This window comes from Manduca sexta, chromosome 28 (assembly GCF_014839805.1).
Source record: "Manduca sexta isolate Smith_Timp_Sample1 chromosome 28, JHU_Msex_v1.0, whole genome shotgun sequence".
NCBI classification, from domain to species: domain Eukaryota; kingdom Metazoa; phylum Arthropoda; class Insecta; order Lepidoptera; family Sphingidae; genus Manduca; species Manduca sexta.
The window spans coordinates 19,072,908-19,085,795 of NC_051142.1; the positions used below are offsets into that span (position 1 = coordinate 19,072,908).

The 12,888-nt window shown below is 32.9% G+C and overlaps 1 protein-coding gene across 6 annotated transcripts in view; it reads left to right on the forward strand.

Moving 5' to 3' along the window:
* Positions 1 to 2,447, forward strand: part of LOC115446400 (P protein) — a 47,982-nt gene extending 45,535 nt beyond the window's left edge. For all 6 annotated transcript variants that reach the window (XM_037444392.1, XM_037444397.1, XM_037444394.1 and 3 more), the window contains exon 17: positions 36 to 2,447. In XM_037444392.1, coding sequence (XP_037300289.1) covers positions 36 to 214 — 179 coding nt within the window. In that variant the 3' untranslated portion in view covers positions 215 to 2,447. The remainder of the gene's footprint in view (positions 1 to 35) is intronic.
* The last annotated feature ends 10,441 nt before the right edge of the window (positions 2,448 to 12,888 follow it).

The following is a 12,888-nucleotide window of genomic DNA, read 5'->3' on the forward strand; positions in this document are numbered from 1 at the left end:
TTCTTAAATCTACAGCTTAAATTCCTTGTTTTTAGGTAACGGCACGCTAATCGGCGCAAGCGCGAACGTGGTGTGCGCAGGAGTTGCAGAACAACACGGTTACAAGTTCACATTCATGCACTTCTTCAGAGTAGGCTTCCCGATAATGATCGGACATTTAATAGTCGCCTCTATCTACCTCTTGATATGCCATTGCGTTTTTACCTGGCATTAGCACGGGTTATTTTTGACTCAGAATAGAAAATAAGGAAATTAATAAGTGAATTATAATAATTATTGTTTGTGATAAATTTTAAATATGTATTAATATGACAGTTAAAAATAGTTGCTAAGATTATGATTGGTTTCATAAGGGTCCAAAATGACACGAAGAATGTAAGAAAATCGGTGTCAATGCCACTGTTTACGTTCCAAATTTATGAATTATTTTCCATTATGATACTCGATATCCAAAGTCTGAAAGAGACGAGCACAATGCCATACAGTATTTTGGAATTCAAGTTCAATAGCATGCCTACTGTTTATTGCTTGTCTCTCTACTAATTTAAATAAAATTAATTCTAGCAATTATTGTGATCAATGTACAAAGTATGTACTTATTTGTTACATAATAAATTATGTGCAGTGCTTAATAAAATTAAGAACATGTTTGTAAGAGAATTGATGTTTTGTTTTAGGTAAATTATTTAGCTTCACACAGCCGTATTGAGATTCATGCTTCTTCAACTTCTTATGTTGGGTCAGTCACGTTGTTCAAATGATTTAGCTTTGTTTTAAATAATACAGAATATATTGGATTAGAAAAATCTACAAAAAGGCTTCGTTTCAAACCCTGAATCCAGTCTAATGTTAAATTACTAGCAAAATAGACACGTTTATTACCACCGCAGTACTGATAGTAAATATGTGACGGCATCTTCTGACTTCTGACAACTCGCAGTCTCATAATGACTAAGTAAAAGATTTCCTGTATGCAATATTTATAATTCCCTTAGGGATGATGTGGACTTTCAATAAATTTAAGATATTAAGTCACAGTGATGTGGACATGTTGAATTAAATTTACACAGTAATAATGAACAATTTATTAGGCATTCTTTTATCTCTTTCTCTCAAAATGGCGTGCAGAAATGACTTAGCAGAAACGTGACGTCAAGTCACTAGCGTACTATTACGAAATTCTATGTTATATTTGATATACAAATTGATGTTCACATGACTCCAAGTATTATTCGGTCAACATTTCCAATAATTCCGAAAGATAAATAAAGAAAGAACCATAAATTATTCTTTTCTAATTTTTACCAACATGAAAAAGTTTAATCAAATATTTGGCATCATGAGTAAAAATTAACATAGGCCCTTGTTATACTGAGCCAGCGAAGTTTTCTATAAATTTTAAGTAACAGTCAACAGTAAAACGTATCAGTCAACATCCCTATAATGGAATGCCTACAACAAAAATGGATGTAGACATTAATAAACTATTTAAGATGCAGAAGCTTGCGTATTCATCGGTCTCTATAGAGAATTGTTGTGAAAAGAGGGGATTAGTTATATCTACTTCTTCTGGTAAAGGGCGGTTTGCAATGATTTGTAATATTAAGAAGCGAATACAGCTTTCCATGGCGGTTTACTCGTGTTTTACAAATAATTGACGTTTACCAACGAGTTTAATTCTAGACATGTATGTTATATAATGTGCATGTGATCCCCACTTTTGCGACATTCTGTACATCATTAAATAAATCCCGCAAAAACGTACATGAAAAGATGTAAGGGTGATTTTGTCGAATTTAGTAACCTATCTACTGTCATTGTTGACATTTAACTATACAGGGTGGATTTTTAAGACGATGCATTAGGGCAGCTGCCTTAACTGTTGTAGCTACAAGAAAACTTTCTTAGGAGACTGGCCTTTTTTTAAGACAGTAAAATCTGCATTTACATGTTTTGAAAAAAATACAAAGTCCGTAAGAAAATGAGCAATTTATGTAAAAAAAATTATAGATGTGGATCGATCCGTTTGTTTATCAAGATCAAAAATATGTACGGGACCATCCGAGGTTTGAGAACCTTTAATTAAATAATGCAAAAATCTTCCAGCCTACATTTTGTAGGAAATGCGACTCTAATTTGCTTTTAAATATAACAAAACTTAGTATTCAGTGACAAACTGTAAATGCAAATCTTAATGTCTTTAAAAATAAGTGTCTCCTAAAGAGTGTTCCTATAGGTACAGCTGTTAAGGCTTTGCCTTTGCTTGCCGGTGTTGAAAGTCCACTCTGTATACAGGTGTATTTTTAGCGGGATCTATTTTGGATAATCGTATGTCTGAACTGGTTTATTAAATACCTGTGATAGCCTATTTATTGTTACGTAAGTATTTTGATGTATTATTAAGTTTAAGAGTTTTGAATGCTGTAAATAAAGAAAATATTATTTTATTATGTGTTTTTTATGAAATACTCGTTTAGACCTTATTACGACGACTGTAGACTTTTTTTTATACGTGCGCGGTTAATTGACCCCACCGCAACTGCTGGTAACTGGAGTAGAGTGCAGTAGAATGTCGATTGACGAGAGATGATTACTCCTCTGCAGTCGACAAAACTATGCCGGCCTGTTGGAACTGGATATATACAGGCTGATGCCAGAATGCGGCACACGTGGGCCACTATGGCGGGTTTTAACACCTTGTGTACGGTGGTCGCTATCCGGGCGGATATAAAATATATCCTACCACCAGCAAGTATACATTAATAAGCATAACGTCACGCCGGTATTCCTGGGTTGTATAATAAAAAATATAATATTTTAATGTACTAATGGCCATAACGCTCTAGCATAAAGTAATTATTGGATAAAGGATAATACTACCTATGTCCTAGGTAAATTAATTATTATGTATGAGATCTTAGATGGTGGATTTACTTGTTTTGCTATCTGCTGATAAAAATGATGTTAATCTAAATTGCTTTTTAAAATAGACTAGTAGCATCTTACGTATAAATGCAGTTTCTAATATTATTTTTGGAATTAAATTTGCTCAACGGCTTCTCTCGTATATGAATCTTTAAAAATTCCACAGTGCATTGTAGTTTTGCAGCGGTTTATGTTTGAATAACAAACATACAACAGTCAAAACCTATTACTCAAGAATCGTTGACACCTGGGCCCTTATTCTGTATGATAGTGTAAACGCGTAACGCGGCCGTGTCATGTTATCTTCGAGAAATGTGCGTGGAATGGTATTCTGTAAGCCAAATTTCTATAGTCCTAAACATGATGCGTTGTGTTACGTGTTTGTTACGCACTGTTAAAATAACGTGCGGGATAGAGAATAAGGCCCCTGCTATACGTTATAGGTATAAATGTCAACGCATATCAGCTATAGTTTTAGCCTCTAATTTCAATACTAATTATGTAGTCAGTAATATTAAAAATAAGTGACAAGAACCGGTTATGTTAACGCTAATGTTAGACATTAAAATAAAACTAGTTTCGGATTTTATCGCGTTTTATTTTATTATAATTTCCTCCCGGCATTTCCAAGACTGCATCCTTCATGCTCAAGGAGGGGACTGAGGTGTTGGCGTCCAAAAAGTCAGTTGCAATATCTACGTACATTTTTACACTTATAATGGTAACTGCAGTCTTTGAAACTCGGGAAAAAATTATAACATTAAACGTACGCAAAATTATTCGGAAAACGGTTTTATTTCAAGAAACCGGTTATTAAGAAAGAAATATTTTGTGTAATTAGTTAAAAAAAATTTAGCCGTGTGTCGTGATAGTAAGCTACCTGTGATAAATTTCTGAAGGCGCTTTATATATTTTATATATAAGTATAAATTAATAACACAAACACGCGCATACCTTTGTGAGCACATACCGTTGATATTTAAAGAAAATAAATACAGACTAGTTATTCGTAATTATACCTTAGGTCCTTTGGCCAAAAAATTATATCGTTTTATCGTCATTGGATAAGATTCTCAATAGATTAAAGAAATCCCAATTTACCTGTTTTATCCAATCCAAACGCACACAGAAATAAAAACCATATTTACCACCATTATAACATTATGTTTCTCTTGGTCGTCGTTATTATAATGTCGGTCTAATTGCTTCTCCACGGATCGTCTGGTTTGATTACAGTGGACCGTTACTAAGTGGTAAATAAAAATATACCTACATATAATATGAAGAAGAGATGCAACATGCGGGGAACAATACGGAATTCTAGCTTTTTCGAGATTGTATTTATTGCTTTGTTAGCGAGCTACCCAGTATTTATATATGTAATAATATCATATTTGTTTTATATACTGTCCCACTGTTGGGCACGAGCCCCTCTACTACGGGGAGAGATTAGGCCTTTATACACCACGCTGATCTAGTGCGATTGTTAGACTTCTCACACCCTCAAAATCCTTATAGAGAACTTCTAAAATATGTAGGTTTCCTCACGATGTCTTCCTTCACCGTTAAAGCAAGCGATAATTCACAAAGAATACACACATGATTTGGAAAAGTCAAAGGTGTGTGCCCTTGGGTTTCGAACCTGCTGTGGGGAGATGAAGACAACTGTTCTGGTTGAAATATCATTTATTACTCTCCTTGGATTACAATGTGTTTATATTTATATACCATACATTTTATATATGTATAATAATATTAATACTACTACACCTCACCTCAGGGGCAGGTGAAAAAAAAAAAAAAATATTATATGATTTTTTTTTTTTTTTTTTTTTTTTTTATATATTTATATGCTATATTAAATTTAATCGTTATAATATAATTAATACAATTTAAGTTATAAACGGTTTTGTTCTATTTTTATGAATTACATCACATTTATTATTTTTTATAATTTTAACATTAACACCTAAATCTTTTAATACGACAAATGGGCCTTTCCATTGACTTTCAAATTTATTGGCTGTTTCATTTTTAACCAATATTAATTGACCACTATTGTATTTTACATCATTAAGATATTTATCATATGAACGTTTACGCATTTGTTTACTTAAAATTAAATTATTACGAGCATCTTGATGTGCTACTTGTAACCTATACTTAAGGTCTAAAGGATAACTATCTGGATTATATAGCGGTTCTATATGATGACTTACTCTACATGGTATTACACTAGCTCTGCCAAATACCAATTCAAAGGGTGTGTACTTTGTTTCCGTATGAACAGTATTGTTAAAACTATAACACCAGTATTGTATCCACTGACTCCATGTGTCTTTCTGTCCATCACACTGTATGCGCAAAAATGTATTCAAACTATTATGTGAATTTTCAAGCGCACCGATAGATTGATGGTGATATGCTGTGGATGTAATTTTGTTTATTCCTAATAATTTACATACCTGGTCCATTACTGAAGAGACGAACTCTGTACCACGGTCAGTCGCTATCGCGTTTGGTATCCCAAATCTTAAAATAAAATTATGAACTAAAGCATGTGCTACACTTACCGTATCCTTATTTTTTTAATGGATAAGCTTCTACAAATTTAGTAAGCTCACATTGTAGTGTTAAAATATAAATATTTTCGTCTACATCTCTTTCTAAAGGACCTACGATGTCAAGAAAGATCTTTTCAAAAGCATAAGAAGCTGTTGTAGTTATCTCCATGGGCGCCTTGACATATCTACAATGCTTCATTTTTGACATTTAACGCATTTACTTACAAAGTCTTTAACATCTTTATCTAAGCCTGGCCAGTAAAATTTTCTTTTAATATTATTAATCATCCTGCGTACACCTGCATGACCTGCAGTGGGTAACAGATGAAAATCATGTAAAATATACTTCTTTTCTGCTTCATCATTTATTCTTCTAACTCCTCTTAATACATAAATTCGTGGACCGGTCCAATCCTTGTTATCTTTTATTTCTCTTAATATATCTTTAATAAAACTCTCACAATTTTTAGTTTTTACTATGCATAGTTCATTTATATTTATATGTCTACAAAACTTTGCTAACTTAGTTACAAATTCGGCTCGCGAAAATTGTGCCCTAAAGTTAAGGTTAATATATAATATTTTCCTATGATGACTATAAACAAAACATTCCTTTTCTTCATCTACGTTATTCTGTATTTTTAATTGATTTAATTCTTCATTACCTATAAAAGTCATTTCTACAGAATCATTTGGTATTTTTAGTATTTCAACTACACGTGGTTGATCAGGCCACTGTTTATCCGAATTACTAAAAAATACGTGTATTCTAAATTTTATCTAGTTGTTTTTCTGTGCTCTAGTCATAACTAACATTATTTCTTTATTCATTTCCTTTAAAGTATCTACAGTAATATCAATTCTGGATAATGCGTCTGCTACACTATTTTCTTTTCCTTTCACATACACAATTTTAAAATTATATTCTTCTAATGTCAATCTAAATTTTAAAAAGTCTACTAGAGGGATCTTTCATTGAAAATAAATATATTAAAGGCCTGTGGTCGGTCATTATTGTGAATGATTTGCCATACACATAAGGCCTGAAATATTTGACAGCCCATACAATAGCCACTAATTCTTTCTGGATAGTTGGATAGTTCAGTTCAGATTTATTAAGTGGTCTACTTGCATATGCTACTGGTTTCATATTTTTATTGCTCAGAACTGCTCCAATGGCCGTACCTGATGCATCTGTTTGAATAATAAATTCATTATTCTCCGAAAAGTCTGGAAATTCTAAGACTGGTGGAGTTGTTAAAGCATGTTTCAAGGTTTCAAATGCACTTTGACATTTGTCAGTCCATATAAACGGTTCATATTTTCTAGTTAATTTATTTAAAGGATAAGTTATACTTGCAAAATTTTTAATAAACTTTCTGTAGTAATTACAGAACGCTACAAATCTTTTAACTTCATCTGTACTAGTCGGTACTGGATATTTCTGTAATATTTCAACTTTTGCTGGGTCGGGCAAAACACCATTTTCTGTTACTAAATGTCTTAAGTAAAGGATTTCTTTTTTCAAAAATATACATTTTTGTGGATTCAATTTCAAATTAACTTTTCTCAGTCTTTGTAAAACATCCATTAAATTTTTGTTATGGTTATCTAAATTTCTTCCAAAAACAATCAAATCATCTAAATATATAAAACATCTGTCATATGTTAATCCAGACATAGCTACTGACATGACTCTACTAAAAGCGCTTGGACTTGTTTTAAGTCCCATAGGTAATCTCTTCATATGGTATTGCCCAGTGTTCGTAGTGAACGCAGTGTATTCTCTACTCTTTTATCTAAAGCTACTTGATAATAGCCTTGATCAAGATCTAAATGTGAGAAATAGATAGAGCCACAAAGTGAATCTAAAATTTCATTAATATTTGGTAAAGGGAATTTATCGTCTATAATGCAATCATTAAGTTTTCGGTAGTCTACTACTAGCCGCCATTTTTTTTTATTTCCCTCAGTTTTCTTGGGAACCAACAATATAGGACTAGACCATTCGCTTCTTGCTTCCTCTATTATGTCATTATTAATCATATCTTGTATTTGTCTATTTATTTCATCTTTTAGAGAATGAGGCAATCGATACTGCTTAACATAAACAGGACCAGTATTTGGTTTGATAGTTATTGATTGTTCATAAATATTCGTAGTTGTTAATTTGTCTCCGGGTAAAAAGAAAACATCCGGATATTTAGCACATAATTGTTGAATGGATTCTCGTTCCTCTACATTAAGATGATCTAATTTCAAAATATCTAATAACTTTGTTACTCGCTCTAAGTTATTATCTATACATTTAAAATTGCATAAATCATAATCTTGAAGTGAATGTATTTCCGGTTGAAACATTGGTATTATAACATCATGTTCATTGGTATTCAAAATTTTTACTGGAATCCTATTATTTTTTATTCTAGCTATACACCCCGCAAGAAAAACATTTTCTGCCAGTACTTTATTATTAATAATACAATCATCTTTAAAATCAGTATCTGAAAACAAATAGTGAATGGATTCACTGCGCGCTGGAATACGTAATGTTTCATTAGAATAATCAATTTCGTCATGAAGTTTTAACATATATTCTATTCCGTATTTAAACAAAGTAACAATGTTATTCTTTAAGTTGATACTAGCCGCATAACGACACAGAAAATCTAAACCCAATATTCCATCCGCCTTTAATGGTATGTTATTGAAAATATAAAGCTTGGTATCAAATTCGACACAGTGTTTGTCACTATGATGATTCAAGCTAAGATGACTAAACCCAATCGATTGAATTTGACCCCCAATACCGTTTATGGTTGTCTCATCTTTATTTATGATACTGTTGCTAGGTAATGCATCTCTCTTTATCACACTTATTGATGCTCCGGTGTCTACTAACCAAAAATATTTCCTTTTGCCAACATATAAAGTTAAAAATTTCGCGTTACCAGTTAATGCTAAAATATTACGTTTAAGATCGAAAAACTTTATTTCATCGTTATCGGATTTCAAAGGTTCATTCTGATCTATCTGTTCGGTATAAAACATGCGATGCTGATTACCACTACCATGAGTTTTATATCTCGATCGATTCTCGTTTGGTTGGTTAGTTCGCTCTCGATCTATTTTATTATATGAACCCCGAGAGTTACCGCGAGAATTATAGAATGATCTACCACGATTACTGTTGAAATTTCCTCTACCTCTACCAAAATTATTTGTATAATTATTATAATTACCTCTTCTGTAATTATTTGAAGTTGGGTGATGAGGATATTTCCGATGTCCGCGAGACTGTTGATTGTATGATGGTTGATGATAAGGGTAAATATTAGGTTGAAACTTACCTCCACTGCGACGCTGAAATTGCATTATATTTTCACCGTTTGAAGTAGATGCCGCCGTCAACTCCTCGTCTTTTGCAGCCTGAATTGCATCTGTCAAACTGTTGTAGTTACGTGCTGCGATAATTGTGCTAAGCCGGGAATCATTTAATCCATCTGCAAATCGTTTAATAGCCAATTTTTCATTAATCGGTTTTAAAACAGTATAATTTTGAGAATTACCATCAGCCTGCGATATTGTCAAATTAGTGAATAATTTTTCTAACTCTGTACCATACTGGTCAATTGAACGCCAGCCTTGTTTTGCGTTTTGCAGTCGTGATTGTATTGCAGTAAATGACTTTTTACTTAACAGAATATTACGTAAATCTTTGACAAGCTCATCCGTAGATGAATAGTCATTGGACATACGCAGTTTCGCATTTTCAGTTAGTCTACTTTTTAAAACAAATTTTATGAGCATCTTTCTCCCTGGTTCTGACAACGTTTCTGCATACAATTCTACAGTGTCTATAATATTTTTGGTGTTATTTTCCTTACCGTTCATGATCGGAATCAAGTTACATGCGGTCTTAAAATCAAAATCCATAATTGTTTCTTGATATAAACTCGTTTTACAAAATTCGCTATCACTACCGCTATCTGATTTGCCTTCCGCACATAAATTAACAATTTTTTGATAGTTCAATTTTATCTCACTTTCTAATAAAGCTAACGATTTACAAAATTCAGTTTTTATTCCTTTCTTCGACAATAATAATTGAATTAATTCCGTACACTTTTATATAAACTTTCCGTTTCTGATAATTTATTCTTAATAACATTACCTTTAAATCTTGATTTTCCTTTCTTAATTAAATATTTTCTTATTAACTTAAGCTCATCTAAACTCTCAAGTAATTCATCTTCCATAACCTTTCATAAAATGATATGGTGATATGATATTATACAAACCAAATTCTGATTGTTTGTTACCTTAGTAGGGGCCGTGAGTCTTATGTTACATTATTCAATTTAGTAAATTATAACTTACGTATAATACTAATGTCCTTAAATTACATTTGTTTCCGTCAATAATATGTATAAAATATTTGAGTTACTGCACTATTGATTTTCACATTTCACTTTATTTGATAGGTATCACAAACACATTCACGCACACAAAAGACTCTTCTGCTATTTCATTGGATCACGCACGCCGTTGTCTTCTTCCCGATTGGCTCTAGCGCGGCTAAATGATCGACGAAAATTATTTTGCGTAATCTGGTCATTGATCCAGGCATGGTGACATTTCTTATATTGCTTCCACATTAAATAGATAGCTCCGAGACCCAGTAGGATACATATAACCACGAGCAAAATACTAATACTAGACATATGCAGCTTCAATTCTTCAATTTTGGCATTATTTGATCCAGCAGCATTCTGATTTAAGAAAACCGTTTCCTTGTCTACTTTTGATTGACACATCTTCGGATTTTAAATAGGTATTTTTTATTTTAGCCTTTGATTTTACCAACTTGCGTGAACACTTCGCCGTGTTTTGAAGGAGTCATCTTGGATCAAAGTTCAATTTATTTACTGTAGAGACGTAATATTACACTGAGACAGTACCGGCGCGACGCGTCCCCAAGTATGGCAAGGGTCGCCATGTGGGGAGATGAAGACAACTGTTCTGGTTGAAATATCATTTATTACTCTCCTTGGATTACAATGTGTTTATATTTATATACCATACATTTTATATATGTATAATAATATTAATACTACTACACCTCACTGCGGACATTCGTCTCGGCAGTCCGTTCATCAACCAAATAAGCTATCACCGCTTTTTTTGTATTTGCATTGGGTAAAAATGCGATACGGAACATCACAGTGCCTGGTCATGTTCGACTGAAATAGAGAAAACAATGAATCACTCAAACGAAATCTCGCACAAGAGTCCTACTTTAAATATTTATATAAACATTAAAGTACAAAACGTAACCCGATTACGACATAAAAAACAAACCCATTAAAATCAAATAACAAGATAATTTGCACAAAATATTCTCGAATAATCACAATTTGTAAGTCATATGTAAACATCCTGTATATCTACAACTATATAAATATGGTAATTTTGCCAAATTATATAAAAAACGACTATAGACCTTTTTGAGAATAAAATAATCAAGTCAACATTAGCCAACTTTTGATTGATTGTCTTTTGTAGAAGTATGAGTGTTTATGTCGAGAATGCATTTAAAAATCCTTTTTTAAGAATTAATATAGGTGAACATAACTTCTATTAGCTATTTAACTTAAAATGTGCATAGTTATTTATAATATTAAAAAAATTGTTTATTCGATCTAGTCGGTTTTATTAAACCCCGACGTAAAAAGAAGGGTGTAGTTTCGGACATTGCAAATTAATCAAGCGGCGATAGCCTAGTTGGGTGTGGAACGGTCTGCCAAGATGAATGTCCGCAGGTTCAAATCTCAAGGGCACACACCTCTGACTTTTCTAAAAAATCATGTGTGTATTCTTTGTGAATTTATCGTTCGCTTTAACGGTGAAGGAAAACATCGTGAGGAAACCTGCACATCCGAGAAGTTCTCTATAGGAATTTCGAAGGTGTGTGAAGTCTACCAATCCGCACTAGGCCAGCGTGGTGGACTAAGGCCTAATCCCTCTCTGTAGTAGAGGAGGCCCGTGCTCAGCAGTGGGCAAGTATATAATACAGGGCTGATATTATTATTATTATTATTAAATTAACCACACAGCCGCCGATGGCAATCGCAATACAGTCAGTCATTCGACAAGCAATAGATTTAATTATTATAGGTGTTTATTTTTGAATACTTGCTAGCACTTATAGTCGCCGATCTGCCTAATTTCAAGTTGAGTTTATGTGGAAATGTAACATTGGAAATATAATAACTTTTTAAAGCCAACATCCGACTCGGGATCAAGTATTACATCGAGAGATGGTATCTTTATAATACTATTACGTTCCTCATCGTATCACATTCTGTATAGTTCCAAAAATAAGTTTTAAATAAATGAAGCTCAAAAAGGTTTATTTTATTATTCAGTTGACAAAACTTTGTAGGGTTTATTCCTTGACCGAAAGTCTGGTTGTGCATTAACGATTTTCTCTTTGGAAACTAATCATTATCTTTACTAGACTGTGGGATTCCCCGGCGTTTTGAAAAATAAATGCATAAAATGTCGTTATGGATTAGTTTTAAAATATTTTCATGCAAGACAGTGAGAAAATACATTATCTTAACGTTTAATAATCTCTACTTTAGTACTTACTAGTAAAGAGGTAAAATTAGTGAGTTAGTGACCTTGTTTCTAGGTTTATAGGGACAAATATCTGGAATTATTGAACCGATTTTTAATCTTACACTAATAGGAAGCTACATTATTCCCGAGTGCTATAGGCTATTCATTTATCCCGGAAAATATTTTCACGCAGGCGGAGGCGCGACCGAAAGCTATTGTTTGTAGGTTTGTAGTGGTAAATCTTAGGAACTACTGAACTGATTTTGAAAATTCTTACACTAATAGAAAGCTACATTATTCCAGAGTGCTATAGGCTATTCTTTTATCCCGGAAAACATTTTCACGCAGGCGGAGGCGGGACCGAAAGCTATTGTTTGTAGGTTTGTAGTGGTAAATCTTAGGAACTACTGAACTGATTTTGAAAATTCTTACACTAATAGAAAGCTACATTATTCCCGAGTGCTATAGGCTATTCTTTTATCCCGGAAAACATTTTCACGCAGGCGGAGGCGCGACCGAAAGCTATTGTTTGTAGGTTTGTAGTGGTAAATCTTAGGAACTACTGAACTGATTTTGAAAATTCTTACACTAATAGAAAGCTACATTATTCCAGAGTGCTATTCTTTTATCCCGGAAAACTTTTTCACACAGGCGAAGTCGCGACCAAAATCTAGGAAATAATAAAAACATACAATAAAAAAAAATATAATATTGTTTATACCATTTCTTTTCTTTTTAAATGAAAACACGTCGTTGCAAACTATTGCAAAGGGCG